This window comes from Aspergillus ruber (assembly GCF_000600275.1).
Source record: "Aspergillus ruber CBS 135680 unplaced genomic scaffold scaffold00021, whole genome shotgun sequence".
Taxonomy (NCBI): Eukaryota; Fungi; Ascomycota; class Eurotiomycetes; order Eurotiales; family Aspergillaceae; genus Aspergillus; species Aspergillus ruber.
The window spans coordinates 367,236-384,082 of NW_024467317.1; the positions used below are offsets into that span (position 1 = coordinate 367,236).

Consider the following 16,847-nt stretch of genomic DNA (forward strand, 5'->3'; position numbering starts at 1 on the left):
AAAAAAAAAAAAAAAAAAAGACGAAATCTTGAATATATGTCAATATATGCATGGTATAACAGACATGACTATAACGGTCAATTGGTAATTCAAAGCAAGGTAAATATCATATGTCAATCGTATCATTGAATCGCAAAATGCCATTGGCTTTCATCACGCCATTGACACCGTCAGGCATTCGATAAGCCCACTCAGCAACGCCCATTGGGTCCGCAGTTATCATTTCTTCACTCTGCGAAGGCTGTCCGACATCGTCCGAAGTATCTGCTACCAGTACGAGACCTAGCTCCTTGATCGTTTCCACAAGAGCTGGTACGACGTTCTGTAGTGAATTGAGTCAGTTCTCTCATCCATCGTCGAATAGTAGCTTATGCCCGGCCAACGATTGCGAACTCAAGCCAGTGAAGAAGAAAATTGCAACCATACCAGAAGACTTGACCGACATATCAGTCCCATGAAGTTATTACTTTGAGCAATGCGTGCGGATTCCTTGATGGACATAGATGCTTTACCACTGCTATGGACATCAGGCAGCGAGCCAATATCGCGAGCCAAGTCACGAATTTGCCCAAGGTCGTTGCAAAGAAGGACAGGGTCTGGAAAGGGGCTATGTCAGCACAAATCATAGCCCAAAGACAAAGGACGCTCGAGATAAATGTCAGGTACTTACAATTCGGTTGTTTCCAGTTAAGCGCAGTGCAGATGTTAGGGTTATAGGAAGTGAAGACTACGGAACGCATGAAATCGGGGTGTCTCTCCCGTGAAACGCGAGCATGGTCAAAGACGTTCGTAAGAATAGCATCGGCAAAGGTATTGACGTCTGGTAAGGAAGTCATGCCCAAAATATGTTCCTCTGTCGGTGACGGATAAAGCGTAGAGATATTGATGTTAATGCCAATGGGCAATTGCTCAAGGACATCTTGCAATGAGAGGAATGATGCGGCCAGCACACGATGGAGTTGAGCGAGGTCGTTCATTACTTGTGTTTGTACGAAGTGTACAATTTCTGAACGGTGGGCACCTCTTTCCGCGCCAATTGTTTGAAATTGGCTGTACGTGAGATGGCAAACTGGGATTTCGATTCCATGGTGGTTAATGGCGAACTGTGGATGAAGCACAGGCACGCAATCCTTGGTCAGCTGCACGAAAAGCTGGACATGGTCGCCCGACAAACTTGAGCCGGTGACTAAGCCGTTATGCTCCGAGTCGAGGGCGCTGGTCGCCTTCCAGTATGTCGCAAAATGGGTGATCTCCAGCGGATCGCCATGATAAGGCTTAATGACCTGGAACCTAAAACGAAGCTGACCGATTGACCGCAATCTAGGATCGAATAGGGGCAAAGTGCAGGAACCAGTACTGGAATTTTCGGCTCTGAATACGACCGGTAGCGCAACACTCTTTGCAATTACCTTAGAGCCAAATGTGGGGAAGATTTCAAAGTCCACGGCGAAAGTATCCAGATTGTCAACGTGGAACGATATTGTCCGCGAATCGTCCTGGATGGGAAGCATTATCGTGCGGGGAATTAGATCGGAAAGCTTTGACGAGATGGTCAACCGGGCAGCTGGATGACGGCCCGCCTGGTCAAAATATATTGAGCCCGAATTACCTTGATCGAAGAGAATCTGGACAAACACCTTTTTGTCCAGGAAGTTGTGACCGTAGCGCCGCAAGGGAATGATGGGTGGTGGCAGAGAAAGGTCAGGAATGCCGTCCGCTGTCTCCATATCCCCGGAATCGAATTGATCTGACATGGCACCTTCAGGTTCTTGTAATCTGAAACCATGGAGAATATCAAGCGGCGTTTGAGTTGGTGGCTTTTCATCACCACGATGAGACCAAAGAAGGAGCATGCACTCCAGATGCCCTTCCCATGCCGCATAATACATGGCCGCCAAATTCTTCTCATCCACAGCATCCGCATCCACACCCAACTCCAATAATGTTTGGAGGCACCCAACACAGCCTTCACTGGCTGCATGGAAGAGCGGGGTCCACTGGTACAGCTTATCTCTTTGGTTCATATCGGCACCATGCTGCTGAAGGAGCAGCAGCAACTGTGGCGACTGTGATGCACGGGCTACCATGTGTTGTGGGTAGAGGCCTTCAGCATCTGGGAGCAATTGCGCATTCCGTTCGAGTAACATTTTCACTATTGGGAATGACCCATGCTGGCAAGCAAGATTAAGCGGAATATGATCCGACTCCGAAGCCGGATCAATGCGTGCGTTACTGTATAGAAGTTGTTCAGCACAAGCCAGTTGGTCCTTGACAATGCTGTGTATCAAGGGCGTGAAATTATCATGGTCCATAAGATCGACAGTGGCGGGGCTGGCAGCTAGTAGCTTGCGCACCATATCCACACGTCCATGCATGCAAGCGTAATGAAGTGGGATTCTGCCATAGACATCCAACCTCGACACATCGACACCCGCCGCAAGGCCGGTCTTTAGGACAAAGTCGCGCCCAGAGATAGTAGCCTCATGCAGACAATTGCGTTCATTGATGTCGTCCTCTGCTTGCATTTCCACCAAGTTACTCTCCAGGAGAAGAGCCAACACTTCGTCAGAGAATTCGTTGATGGCCGCAAGGAACATGCGAGTGGCACGTTCCCCGCCGTCTGGAGATGACTGCAGCTTCGTCGTCCACTCGCGCAGAGTCTGGAGATTACCCGCAGTTGTCGATTGCAGGACCTGCGCGTCTATATCTTCTTCCTCGGATCCTAGCGACTGCGCGGTTGCCGCAGCCGGGCGAGCTGCATCAAATTGGATGTTTTCTCCTTCAGCCCAAGCTTCCAATTCCAAGCGCGCGGTTGTCGCCCGGTCTGATAGATCACGCAGGACATCTCGATTGAAACAGGGTTGTACCTCAACGGCCCTATGGAGATATAACTCTTTCATGCGGGACTGCAAGAAAAGAAAGGAAATGTTAGCAATGACAATCCTACCGGTTTAATCTAGTCGGATGCGGAGATATATATCAGACCTTTGAGGTTTTGTCCCACTATAGCACGTATCTTCGTCAGCTTATCACACTCCTAGCAACGAGCCCTCTTCTACACCCCGTAGAAGCTGAAGTTGAAAACGAACCTTCTTGAGGATCTTGGACATGGCAGTTTCATTGATCTCGACAAATTGCTATAAAACGGAATGTGTCAGCGAGACACTTGTAGATGGAGTTGGTTCAAAGAGTCCTATAACAGGAAGCATCCAAGTGAACCTACCTGTAACTTGTTCAAGTCGCCGTCGAATTGTTGGAACCCTTCAAACAAAGCCACGAAATTCGCCGGGGCTTTGGAATTGGTCACAGCCCGGGACTGGACCACACGCTTCTTATCGACCAATGTCTTTAAGCGCAGTGAGAACTATAATCTCTTGTTCAGTGTCTTTTCCTTTCCGATCTAACGAATGCAAGCAGGGGAGACAAACCTCAGCTTCTTTTTGGAGATAGAAAATGTTGACTTTCTCTATTTCACGCTCCTATATGTAACAAGCCCGCCCAGTCAGCCTAGGACACAATTCGTTTGTCAACCATCACGCCGGAGCCCCGCGACGTACCAATCGGAAGAAGAACACCTCCTTATTCGCGCGCAAAGCGCTTTGTGCGTCCGGGACATCGTGGCGGACATCTGTAGTTGATTGCGCGGGGATCGTAGGTGTTGCGCTTAATTGCTTGATGAGCTATCGAAGCATGAGTGATAAGCGTCCGGACCAAATGACTATGCACTGGAATCAACTGAAGCGCACCTTTTTCAAGGCTTTGTAGTTGACGAAACTTGCCGCATATTCTGGAAGGTCAAGCTGTCGGCGTTGGATCTGTTTCCCAAACTTCCTGTAGATTAAACCCAAGTGTCAGTAAATAGATGAGAATTGATGGAAGAACATTAAAGATGCCTCGAAGCCATGCACCGACAAACCACCATTTCGAGGCGAAAGACGAGCAGGGAAACAACATACATCTTCACACTGACTATGTGACTCGCAGCACCGCTTGGTCCTTTAGAAAAGTCCCGTGCACAGGTGTATACTCTGTAGAATGGCGGAACCGATGAAATGCCAGCGGCCGGACCAAAGCAGAGCGGAAAGCAAGAGGTCGTTCCTCTTTTCTCCGTCTATATTTCTTTTTCTTGCTCGCGCAAACTCCTTCTTTGTTTCCTTCCCCCGTTTCTCAGTCTCGACGAACCACAAGCACGGGGAAAGTCGTGACCCGGGAAGGCGGAGGTAAATGTAGCCAACGAGGTGGGGTAGAGGGGAAGCAAGAAGAGGCAACGATAATGAGTGCGGTCGGGCGGACGCGTAAATAACCGCAATGATAGCAACAGGAGGGAAGACGAATTAGTACTCGTGGCGAAGAGAAAGAGGGGGAAAAAGTAGAGTGGAGGAACAAGAACGAGAGAGAAGAGGGAAAGGGAAAAAGGTCAACGGAGTATTAGAGCAGGACCGGACTCGGAGCACCCGCTCGCTGGTGGTGGTTCCGCGTAGGGAACCAAAGAAAAGAGAGTGGGAAAGAAAGAGAGACAAGCAGAGATGAGACGAAGAAACGAGAAACCAGCCATAAGCGCCCCTCTATAATTTCCTGATCGGGGGCCTACGATGCCAGAACGGCGTCGTGAGATAGGAAGATTTGCTGGTGGAGAGCCCGGGGGTAGCTCACTTGTTCTCTCCAACACCAATCAGCGGGCTCTTTTCACCCACGTTTCTCTTGACTCCGGCCAATGAATGATTAGAGGGTGCACTTTGTTATGGAGTTTGCAGGGATTATATATGAATTGGCAGAGCTATCTTGCGTTAGCCTTAAAAGAAGGTGCATCCTTGACACGTGACTGGGATTCTTCTTATCCGGCTACTACTTCGTACTACAGGGAAAAGAATGCGGACTTGTGAGAAGTAAGGGGTAAAACTCGGCAAGGAGTTTGGAAGAATGGGTCAAAAGGCAATCTAGATTCTGCCGTTCTGAGGATTACCTAGATAGGAAACTCTGGAGCTATACAAGTTATCATCTCACATAAGAAGGTGCGGTATTGAAACAGTGGTGCAAATTTGAGATAAAGCAAAACTATGAAATATGCATCACCAGCTAACACCAGCCAACACCACATCCTAACCGCTTGGTGCTCTTTCCTAGCCAACATGCGGGTTCTGGTACTGGTGCTCGTACAACATGGTTGACTGACCAGGATCCCGCTGTTTCACACTGAACATCTCTAAAGACTGGTCAAGGTAGTAGCCGATATCAGGCTTTTTCACCACAGCCACAGCTATTGTCCAGCAACCGTATCTGTGGACAACTGATCGTGTCTTCTCAACTTCTGTTTGCACCATGATTTCAACAAATTCAACCTTCCATTACTCGCATTGCGCCTTGGCGGAGGTGGTATATATAGTACCATATTCATCGGATCAATAGAGCTGCTCGATTGTTTTCGACGTTGGCGCAGATGATAAAACTCCCGCCGACACAGCGGGCAGCTTGTATCTCGACTGCATAACCAGTGATCAATACAGGGCTGGTGTAGAAGATGTTCGCACGGTAAACGACGGTAACTCGCGGTCGCGTCTAGGGTTTCGAAGCATATCACGCAGAAATCTGGAGTCTCTAATTCTCAATCAGTTTGGTGGTAGCCCAAGTCGACCTATGTACATACCTCCTGATGATTCTTGGTAACTGCGGAGAGGAATCTGCGTCAAATCCACATTGTATTCTTCAGAGTAAACCATGATTATATTGGATTAAGCCAAATATCATCTCTGGTTGTTGCTTGCTCGTAATTTCACGAACTGGGTCATATTTTAACTGTGACAGTTATTGGTGATGTCATGCATAAGCAAGTTGTAACACTGTCAGCACAAGGCCTGAATTCATATATCTGACCGCTAATGTGATCGCATTAATTAGGGCTCGTTGAGTGTTGTCAAACGTACAAATAACCGAGTAAGAGGAATATAACTAGATATGTCAAATCAAATCTTGTCTGTATGTACTATGGCATCCTCCTCCTATTCCTATATATCCACAAAGGAGGTAGGTTATAACTTAGACGCCTGGAAAACGAGGGTAATACACTATGCAGGCAATTCCTCATCCAGAAAAAACATAATCCACAACGAAAGTGCGTACAATGCACTCAGTCAAAAAAAGAAAACAAAAAAGAAACAAGTAAAACGACAGTACAACACACCGGGGGAATATATTTCGGCAGATCCCAAACCCTAAAAAGATTCAAAGAAATTAAGATGGTAAAAGGACAATGATCACATATCGAAGCGAAAGGTCGAAAAAAAAGGTCGAGGTTTGAAGAAGTGAAATAAGAGGAATAGAAGGAGTTGACGAAGGAGAAAATATGCGACGGTGGTAACGCTCGAGCACGCGGTCCAATGTAGGGCCAGCGCAAGGAATGTAAATCCCCTTGTTTGAACCTGATCATTGATGCCGTCCTTCTTGTTGCCAACAATTTTAGTCGCTTAACTTTATGTCTCACGAAACTCGAACATATTGGCCGAAAAAGCAACACATAGGTGAGGCAATACAACATGAGAGATAAAATGACAGCATTTCTCTGGCATCTCTCATGCTCATTTAGAAATTCTGTGCAATACCCGCATTGCCTTGTCGAGGGAAAACGGCAGGGTTTTCAATTCGGGTGTTGCGCCGAGCTTGGACATCACGAATCACCGGTTGAGGGGGGCTTCCATAAGGACCATCCCCATAAGCCCCGTACGGCGCATTCACTTCATTATAGTACGGGTTGTCTTCATAAAATGGTGCCGTGGGATGAGAGGTCGACATGTGACTCTCATCAGATGCTTCTGACCGATTGGCGGCAGAATAGGCGGAAGATGCGTTGGATGGGCCGCGACGAATGTCCGAAACACGGTTGTTGGCCGCAACGGGGGCCGCACCGAGGACACCAATGCTTTCGTCCTCACCCGATGCCGGTGGGCCCTGACCATCAGAGTACTGAATAGTGCCATCACTCGGGGAGGTGGCATGGTGATAGCCTGGGGCACTGCCGGCCTCGGACATAGCCAACCCAACACCAGCACCACTGGACAGGTTGGTCGACGCCTTTCGACCTGCCGAGGTAGTTCCCCATCCACGGTATCCAGATACGTTGTCATTGTTTGGCTCATAAGCACCGCCTGCTGCGACCGCCGGAAGCGTGGGGTCATTGTTCGGGTTGAATCCGTACTCCTCTACCTCTTTCCGCCGCTCTTCCTCGGCGGCCTTTTTGCCTTTCCACTTGCGCCAGAACCATAGGGCAGCCAGAACAAGGATTGCGACCGATACGACGGGCACCACTACGGCGACCGCAATGGTACCACCGGCAGACAAGCCAGAATCATCATTGCTCGATGACTCGATGGCCGGCGAGCTGCCCGATGTTGAAGAAGAACCGTCTGCCGTGTTGCCAGCGGTTTGCGAGGGGGAGGCTTCGGTGGAGGTGATGATGACCGTGGCAGGACCGGTCGAGCTCCCACCGGTAGGGCTTTGGGTGATAATGGTCGTAACTACATCGGGCGTCGATGATGTTGTTGACTCGTCGGACGACGTCGATGATGTGGTAGTCGGGGTTTCGGAAGTGGAAGTGGGTGTAGTAGACTCGGAGGTTGTTGTAGGAGTAGTACTGCTAGCATCTGGAGTACTGCTCGTCACCGCATCAGACGTTGTGGGGGACTCGGACGATGTCGTCGAAGTCTCTGTTGGAGTTTCTTCAGTGGAAGACGACGTGCTTGTGGGCGTGGGGGATGCTACTGCAGAGGTTTCGGTTGACGATTCTGCAGGTGAAGCAGCAGCATTATTGCTGGAGGCCGGCGCGGCAGCCGCTATAGAAGAGACGTGTTAGCCACAACACTGCCTGTTTCCTTGACTGAGAGAACCATACCGGAAGATGACATGATGAGATCGGATGAAAGAACCACGGACGGTCGCGTAGTCGTCCGGGGGTTAGAATATGAGGTTCCGTATGGACGGGCGCAAAAACCCGCAACAACACAAATTCACCCGATTGAGGACAAGAAAATTGATAAGATGGCTCAATAGATCGAACAAAGCCAGCAGAGGTTATAGCAGTCGGGATAATAATCAAATATGGGAGGAAAGAGATAGAATCCAACAAACGTTCGTCTCGGAAACACTTCGGAGGGAAACTGGTGAACGGTCAAAGGCAACGAAATAAGATAAGCTGACCGACACAGCAGACGGGGCGGAAGGAGGGGCTCGAATAAGCAGAGAATTAAACAAGATGTGAGTATATGTGATATTGTACAGAATAAAATATGCAGTAGTATACTATAGTATATGACGCTCAGGGGTGCAGTGAACAAAAGTGAGAAAGAAAAAGCGCCGATGGAAGACGCAGAGAAGGAAAGATGTCTCTCTCGGCAAATCAGCTCTCACCGATGATTTAACCGGGAGCCATGTATGATAGGAAGAAAGTCAGATGAACGGATTGGTCAATTGGGAGAGAAATGAGAGAAAAGAAGGGAAGAGGGCAAAAAAGAGCGAAAGAGGAGGGAAAGACCAAACGAAAGACTGTCAAAAACCCCAAGAAATCAGAAAAGAGAGAAAAGAAAAAAAAAAAAAAAAAAGAAAGAAAGAAAGAGGAAAAAGACGGATGAACGAAACCAGGCAGAGAGGAAGAGAGAATTAGTAGGTTTAGCGCGACGTTTGTATGGGTAATACGGGTGGAGGATGAGCCGTAATATGTGGCCCAGAAGTCTCACAATAGCAAAGGAGTTGAGAGATGCTACTACAAATACATGTAGACTAGATACAGAGTAAGTACAGTTGATTTTTGTCGACTATCGACATTTACAATTGACTCTTGATTTGTGTTCAGAGTACTAGTAGTGGTATGTATGTATATGTATGCCTAGTATGTAAGTAATCAGGAGATACAATACAATACAAACGGCTCCCCCTGACAATCTGCCCACTTAGTGCTAATAATATACGAATTGTTCTTCTGATTGGTTGAACCCGTCTTCTGGAAAACCCGGTTCTGTTTATGCACATTGATTTTGACACAATTAGTAATCATGCATGTACAACTACGATGTACATACCAGGCACAGGTACGGATCCGTACACTGACTGCTATGGATTCTGTTTCTCCGGTCCATGGGTCTGTTCGGAAATTCCACGGCTCGGTCTCCAGCTCTAAGCATCATTGTCTCTGTTGACCCACTGTCCGTTTGCGGCCGGAACTTGAATTCGTTCGTCTCCGGTAGATTCACCATATCGAATTGTCCGGTCCGGATCAGGCGCACCGCATCCAGGGAAGAGCAATAATTGGGACGCCAGGAGGTTGGCCCTAAAATCCTCGCAGTACATCCATACATTCACCATGGTCTATATTTATCTACACGTTTTCCCTTTCTACGCAGTGGGGAAGATGTGAAAATAGAATAAGTATTAAAAGACAAAAAAAGTATTTGAATCATCTATATCTTGGCCGGAAGAGAAGTAACCAATGACACCGCCACTGGAGAAACAGCAACCCCATAACGCCACAGCATGGATAAAACGGAACAAGAATCAATGGCGGTCAATCCCGACAGCCAAACCAATGCCTTATTGACACAATGATGATGAAGGAAAGAATTGTAACGAACAAGAGGGACAAAGACAAATATTGTGAAAGTTCCAGCCCTAGTGTGTATGTATTTACGCCATTGATGTCAAAATGGCCCGAAAGGGGGGTAAGTTATAAATATGAGAAGGTATAATCGCCAAAATATCAACCAAGAGTGAAAAAAAAAAAAAAAAAAACAATAAAGATAAAATAAAACAAGTGACCGTTCGTTAAACATCCTGTTAGGACACCAAGAGAGGGAGGGGCCTTCAAAATATAGGAGAATAAATTCATCATGTCAAGTATTGAAACTTAAATCGACGGGGAGATCACGTTCGCATGTCCCATTTCGGACGAAGTTCACTGAACATATCGTCCTTGGTGCCCACCGTATCCGCAGGCAGACGACTGACCCGGTATGCACCATTCCGGATATTATGCAGTTGTGCATTGGACAGACCGGTTCCGTTACTGCGGATGCTACCTGCATCGCTGGCAGTCTCCGCATTCTTGAACCGCGGCGGAGGTGCAAAGTCCAGGTTTGTGAAGGCACCAGATTTGCGCAATGCATGCCTGAGACAGACGGTGTTAGCACGAAAAAAGGAAATTAAAGGTAGCAGAGAACTTACGGACTAGGCATGACCGAAAGCTCATCAAATGCAGAGGCCAACGGCGTGGCCGCTCGGGTCATGGGACTAAAGGGCCGTCTTCCTCCTAGCGGGGTTTCGGCACGGCCCTCTTTTTGGTCCTTGAAGCTATTGGCAGGCGCAAAGTCGATGGCGCTCATGATCGAGTCATCCTTCAACATATGAGGCGTGGGGAGAATGTTGAGCGGCGCCGGAGGTGGTGCGGGCCTGCGAGGTGCCCGAGGAGGACCAGGCATAGGCATGCGGTTGGAAGCCGACGACATCGCCCGTGGCCCGGGGTCTCCAAAGCCGCTGCTGAAGCCGCTGAAGCCACTGACAGAGCCCGAAGGCATATGCCGTCTACCTGGCTGGAAGGGGGGAGGGGCACGGGGCGGCGGTGTCATAGCACGACGAGTCACCGGCTCAGCAAACGGTGCGGGTGGCGGGGCGTAATACTCGTCATAAGTGGGATCATGGGCCATTTCGTCAGGATAACCATAAAATTCGGGCCCAAAATCTTCGTAGTATGTAGTCTCCCTCCCGGTCTTGCTGTCGTCAAAATATTCCTTGTAGAAAGATCGGATTCGGTTGGCACGCTGTTCCGGATTGTCTGCTGGGTCCTCTGGAGGCAGGGGGCGCAGCCCGAACGTCATACGCCGAGTGTCACGACGAGGGTCCAGACCAGGATTTTTTGACTGAGGTTCTTCCGGAACGGGAGGGGGATTGATGGGGTTTGCATCATGATTTGATTCCTGGGTATCCTCGGCTCCAGAAATGTTCACAGCTGGGATGGACGTGGTGGTCTTCCTATGATTGCTGTAGTCGCTACCCGCATCACTTACCGGCAGTGAGATGCGCGGGGTTGGGACAGCAGGCGATTGTTCAAGGTGGACGGGTGCGGGTTCTTGAATGGGGGAGTCACGGTGGTGGTGCAGAGAATCGTCGTCAGAAATCTCTGCCTCGTCCGGATGTTTGAACGGATCCGAGGGCAGGCTGTTCCGGTGGATCGCCGATGCCAGGTGGGAGTGGCTCTTCCTGATGTCTGCTGCAGTACCATCGCTACTGCTCGCCGCAGAGTGCCGTCCGTGATCGTCGAAGGGTCCCGGGCTGGGACTTGTGGACGGCGGGAAGTCGAAGTGCAAGCCAGCCTGGGAGGGGTCATTGAGCATCGACTTTTGGGCATTGTCGCGGCCATTGGGCGGTGGGGCAGCATTGCTGAGCATCGGAGGAGCACGGGTAGGCGAGCGGACCGACGAGCCATCAGCTGTCAAAATGGAAACTGCGTGGCGGTATCTGTCTTCCTCTCCTCCAACAGGCCTTGACAGAGAATTGAACGATTCATGAGAGTCGTGCAGTCCGGGTGGCATCAGATAAGGATGCCCGACATCCAACGATAGTCCCTTGGTGTGGTTAACCCGAGCACCCTTCTCCGCTTCTTGCATTGGCATTCCCTTGTACGGAGGATCGACGATGTCCAGACCGAAATCAAGTGACTTGTGTTTGTCATTAGCATCTTCATTCCGGAGTCTCCTCACATTTCTCCGATGCAAGTAGACCAAGATGACGATGGCACACACGATAGGGACACTGGATTCCTAAAATTAGCCGCACTTTTCGGTATCAGGCCAGACCGAGGCTCTACACGTACACAGCTCCCAAGACGACGGGTAATGTTGTAGTGGTCGTCGTACTCGTAGGTTTCTCACCCGAGGTACTTGATTCATCGGACCCTGAAGAGGGGACAGGCACGGGAACAGGTGCTCTTGGTGCAAGGGTCGGACCATTGGCTGGCACCTCGGGCACCCCTAGAAGTGGAACGCGATCTTGCGGCACGGCATCCGGTCGACGGGGATAAATACGGGAATATCGCGCAGAATGCTGGTGGTGGTGATGCATTGCCGTTCTATTGAGGGTTGAGGCGGAGGGCTGGCAATGAATGAGAGGATAGCCAAGAATATTTTATCCAAACACTCGCTAGCAACAATCGTTCTTTTGATAGATCATTGAAAAGGAAATTCAAGATATTGGTTAAACTTCGAATCGATGAAATCAATCCACTATTAAGTAACGAGATATGCTGCGGATTGAATAAAAAAAATTATGGGAAGCAATCAATGCTGGGGAGTTTTCCTCTTCTTTTCCTTATGGGGGTATTGATTAACGAATGAACGGTGATGGAAGGGCCCCCTAAAGAACGGCAGCCAACAGGCTGGAATTAAATAAAGGAATGACTGTTTAATATAAAAATGAAAGAAAGGGAAAAGAAGAGAAGCACGATGGGAAGTGGAGAGACAGAGAGAAGGGAAGAAGGAAGGAAGGAAAGGGAAAAGGAAGAGAAAGAGAGAGAGAGAGGGGAGCGAGCGGTCTAGACGAACACGTATTTTTGGATGAAAGCAGTAGTGGAATTGTATTGCGCCTGTGGTAAGGTACCGTAAGAAGATTATTATGCCCTAGAAGGATCCCAGAAACCCCTGAAATGAGGATAATTATAGCAATCAATCTAGATTGAGATCATAGCTCATTCCCCTGACATGGTCGATATATTTTACCTTTGACTCTCCCTTCATTTTCTTTTTATATATATACCGTACCTTCAAACCAAACTATATGTATTTGATGGATGTCAATTTCTTGTCCTTCTCGCTCTCTTCTATTACGAAATAACTGTAGGTACGGTAACTTACCTGATACAGAGGTGTTCCTGAACCCGCTGTGCCAATTAGGATTGAGTGGGTAAGTGCCAAGAAGGCTAGTATCAGGAACCGTCTATCTTAAAACCAATCAGGAAATCTATAAAAGTCTCCTGAAAAGAGGCACTGGGCTTGGCGTCCCACTGACCATGACAGCCTTTCCGCTTTCGTCGGTAAGGGCGGGCCGATCCCGACCAGGAAGGACCATGTCTGACTTAATCATAGTAAAGATGATTATTTACGGAGTACAGAGTACTTGTACAGTACAGGATATGGATGGTGGCAATGGAGAACCATACCATTATATGTTTTCGCACATTTGCTGTGCTTAGGGCTGGCGAAGGTGGCTGCGTTCAAAGTTTCAGATGATCCTAATGTCAATGGAGTAACTTCGGGTTTCAAATCTAAACAGCAGTATGTACGGAGTAAAGAGTAGGTACATGAGTATAAAGTAGCACTTTGATACTGCTACTGTTCGAGTCAGTTAATCAGGCCCGTTTTTCTTCTTCGCCTCAAACTCTCCTCTTTCCGCCCGTTACCTGTTGCGATTGGTTGTAACATTTTGAGTACTCTGTATGTTGATAGGTACATATGTTCTAGATACATATATTTTAAACATGGTGTCGAATATAAAATGGTGTTCAGTTGTATCGGATATAGCTGAATGAGTCGTTGTCACACTTATTATGCATGCACCTGTCACCGACACGAGTCGTTCCTGTTTGAATGACGTCAAGCCGTTGACTGTCAGCAAGTATGGAGTACAGTGCGGTAATGATAAGGTAGCTTATCTGCACACTGTATATGTACTCGGTATACTCCGTACTTTGTAGGGGTTGGTTAGATTATTTGAGATCGAAGTACCAGCGTTATCCTGGATTTTCGATATCACTGGAATCGGGCATCTGTCCGAGGGCATCGCCGTTTTCAACCGCCTTCAAACGGAAACAACCGAACCACGATGATATCAAAGATGGACAGCAATAGAAAAAGAGGTGGTCTTGCAAAGTGTAAAGCTATATTGTGAAGTGTCCTTGAGACTTTGTACTGTACAATATTTAGAATTTAGACGGCTTTCTTCCAGAGAACTCCGGGTGTTGTTGGCCCGTCGGAATGCTCTCCGAGTCTACTACATTACTACTATTGACCAACTACGGTCTATGCACTTATGCGCACTGATTGTTTGAAGAACTCATTTTTCTCTCTCTTTTACTTTTTCCCCTTGAGCATCCCTCCCCCCCCTTTCATCTAGTTCTCTATCTGTGATTTGTCTTTTTTAGTCCACCCCTATCTGTGATCCTTCTTCTTCTCCCTTCTTTTCTCTCCATTCTTCCCGGAATGGATCCGTTGTCACGGGACCTGGAGAAAGCCGAGATCGAAGCCTCCCTTCCGTCTCAGTCTCTGAATCATCAAAATGAGACTACGCCTGCTCATCGATCTTCTGCTTCCATTGCATCCTCTGGCTCGTCTGCTTCTAACACCTCATCTATTTCTTCACGGTCCGGATTCCATAATGATAGTGACTACATATCGCGCATCCAGACTGCGCAGACCCAGCGCAGTGCGGCCTTAGAGCGACATCCTACTGCTATCAGTCGCATTGCTACCCAGCGGAGCCAGCACAGTGCTACAGTGGGGGCTCTCAAGTCACAACCATCCAAGAAGCCCTTGCCGGAGTTTGGTGCCGGCAAGCCATTTCCTCCACCTCTACCTTCGAGAGAAGAGTATGTAGTCGAATTTTCGGGCCCGGACGATCCTCTGCATCCTCAAAACTGGTCCACCAAAAAAAAGTAGGTAGCGTCAGTAGCCATGCCGCAGTGTACATGAGAACTAATGCCAGAACGTAGAATTGCGACGGCCGTGATGCTTGCATGGACAACATTCAACGCTACATTCACCAGTAGTATCTATTCAACAGCCAATTCCGTTGTATCAGCTAAGTTTGGCGTTTCAACCGAAGTGGGCACGCTGGCACTGTCCTTGTATATCCTCGGTTTTGCTTGCGGTCCAACTCTGTTCTCTCCATTGTCGGAATTGCAGGGCCGAAAGCTGCCTATCCTCATTGGCATGTTTGGTTTTACCGTCTTTCAATTTGCGGTTGCTACCGCAGAGAACCTGCAGACCGTTATCATATGTCGCTTCTTCGGTGGTTTCTTTGGCTCATGTCCTATCGCCGTCGTGGCAGCCGTGTTCTCGGACATCTTTGACAATCGACATCGAGGTCTTGCAATTACTGTCTTTACTATGACGGTGTTTACAGCACCTCTGTTCGCTCCTTTCATTGGTGGGTTTATCGTGGAAAGCTACTTGGGCTGGCGTTGGACCGAGTACCTCACCGGCATCATGGGTGCATCTGCCTTTGTCTTGGACCTGCTTTTCTTGGAAGAGACCTATCCTCCAGTTGTCCTGATCAAAAAGGCCTCAGATCTGCGCCGGCGGACTAAGAATTGGGGTATTCATGCCAAACAGGAAGAGATTGAGGTCGACTTCCTGGAACTTATCCAAAAAAACTTTAGCCGGCCGGTTCGGATTTTATTCACCGAACCTATTTTGCTACTTTTGAGTATTTACATGGCCTTCCTCTACGGCCTCCTTTACCTGTTCATGACGGCATATCCAATTGTATTCCAGCAGATACATGGGTTCAACAAAGGTGTTGGTGGCCTGACTTATTTTGGAATGATTATTGGCGAGTTCCTTGGTGGATTCTTTATCATCTTCCTCCAACCATGGTATAACAAGAAGCTTGATTCTAACAACGGAATCCCCATTCCTGAATGGCGACTGCCTCCAGCTATCCTTGGGGGTGTTGCCTTTTCAGGTGGTCTTTTTTGGTTCGGCTGGTCTGGATACAAGGCCGATTTTCATTGGGCCGTTCCTGCAGTATCTGGCCTTCTCACGGGTTTTGGCCTACTGTGTATTTTCCTACAGTGCATGAACTACATTGTTGATGCATATCTCGTATTGTACGTTTTAGGTCCCTCATCAACCAAATCTGGAAAAGAAACGAATGCTAACAGTGACTCTAGTGCCGCTTCAGCTTTAGCTGCTAACAGTATCCTGAGATCCACGGCTGGCGCGGGATTTCCTCTTTTTGCAACTTACATGGTAAGAAACTCTCTTCCCGAACCGCAATCCGAACGAATGCTCACATCCAATGTAGTTCAACGGACTAGGAGTCAATTGGACCGGAACTCTTCTCGGCTGCGTCGCGGCTGTTTTAATGCCAATCCCTCTCTTATTTTACCTCTACGGCCACAAGATTCGAGCGAAGAGCAGATTCTCCACGGACTATGTTACGACTGCTCAAGCTCACAATGATGAACCGGCTAATTGAATCAAGTTGACAATACTTTGACATCTTGTCACTGACCTTAATGCATATAGCGCACCTACCATCTGCATTGCATATACGCATATTGCTGCTTTTGTTGTCTTTTCTTTTCATTCACTTTATCCTATGGCTCGAATATGTCTCATGCTTAATGTTTTCAGATACCCAGTCTCATGTTTGTTTACTACAAAAGTTATTTATTATTTGGGTTGAGTTGGACACATTTGATACAATATCTCATTATTTGCTTATTTCCTATAACACAAGTTAAACCATATGAATGACAATCAGCATTTTTATTTCCACTGACCCCGTCTGTAATAATAATAATATAATAATACTCTAATGCACATGCATGCAGCATTTTGACTCGGCCTGTCAAACTTGACACCAAAAAACAAAACAAAACAAAAAAATAAAAAGCAACAGAGCCCATGCACCTGTATCCAATTGCTTGCGATGAACAAAATCACATAATGCCGCCCCAGAATTATCAAATATAGCACATGAAGAGTAAGAACAATGCAATGAATAGAAGCGAAATAGTCTAGCACATCACTGATGCTCGTACCGGTAAAAAGCACGGCCCGCCCCCACACCCCCCCAAAAAAAGCAGAAAAAAG

The 16,847-nt window shown here is 47.9% G+C and overlaps 4 protein-coding genes across 4 annotated transcripts; 1 reads left to right on the top strand and 3 right to left on the bottom strand.

Annotated features, from left to right (window-relative positions):
* Window positions 1-20: 20 nt before the first annotated feature.
* On the bottom strand, window positions 21-3,958 carry phoC (putative cyclin dependent kinase inhibitor Pho81; the record flags this gene model as incomplete). The annotated part of the gene is made up of 10 exons (XM_040786936.1): window positions 21-322; window positions 427-596; window positions 671-2,906; window positions 2,986-3,003; window positions 3,090-3,137; window positions 3,224-3,364; window positions 3,429-3,479; window positions 3,558-3,680; window positions 3,747-3,800; window positions 3,917-3,958. The coding sequence occupies 10 exons, from the start codon at window positions 3,956-3,958 to the stop codon at window positions 107-109; spliced, it is 3,099 nt and encodes a 1,032-aa protein (XP_040637222.1). The 3' UTR covers window positions 21-106.
* Window positions 3,959-6,576: 2,618 nt separating this feature from the next.
* EURHEDRAFT_532202 (uncharacterized protein) lies at window positions 6,577-9,769 on the bottom strand (the record flags this gene model as incomplete). Its single annotated transcript, XM_040787214.1, has 2 exons — window positions 9,501-9,769; window positions 6,577-7,801 (listed from the first exon to the last, which is right to left on the bottom strand). Exons 1-2 carry the CDS (start codon window positions 9,503-9,505, stop codon window positions 6,577-6,579), a joined length of 1,230 nt encoding a protein of 409 aa, XP_040637223.1. The 5' UTR covers window positions 9,506-9,769.
* A 134-nt stretch (window positions 9,770-9,903) lies between these two features.
* EURHEDRAFT_516797 (uncharacterized protein) lies at window positions 9,904-12,096 on the bottom strand (the record flags this gene model as incomplete). Its single annotated transcript, XM_040786510.1, has 3 exons — window positions 9,904-10,147; window positions 10,204-11,787; window positions 11,849-12,096. 3 exons carry the CDS (start codon window positions 12,094-12,096, stop codon window positions 9,904-9,906), a joined length of 2,076 nt encoding a protein of 691 aa, XP_040637224.1.
* A 1,957-nt stretch (window positions 12,097-14,053) lies between these two features.
* On the top strand, window positions 14,054-16,322 carry EURHEDRAFT_152337 (MFS transporter). Its single transcript, XM_040777790.1, has 4 exons — window positions 14,054-14,680; window positions 14,738-15,856; window positions 15,920-15,998; window positions 16,054-16,322. The coding sequence occupies exons 1-4, from the start codon at window positions 14,229-14,231 to the stop codon at window positions 16,225-16,227; spliced, it is 1,824 nt and encodes a 607-aa protein (XP_040637225.1). The 5' UTR covers window positions 14,054-14,228; the 3' UTR covers window positions 16,228-16,322.
* Window positions 16,323-16,847: the final 525 nt, after the last annotated feature.

Coding starts and splice junctions, on each gene's coding strand:
- EURHEDRAFT_152337 (XM_040777790.1), top strand. CDS start 14,229: ATGGATCCGTTGTCACGGGACCTGGAGAAAGCCGAGATCGAAGCCTCC. Junction 14,681..14,737: donor AACTGGTCCACCAAAAAAAA/GTAGGTAGCGTC, acceptor GCCAGAACGTAG/AATTGCGACGGCCGTGATGC. Junction 15,857..15,919: donor GTTGATGCATATCTCGTATT/GTACGTTTTAGG, acceptor CAGTGACTCTAG/TGCCGCTTCAGCTTTAGCTG.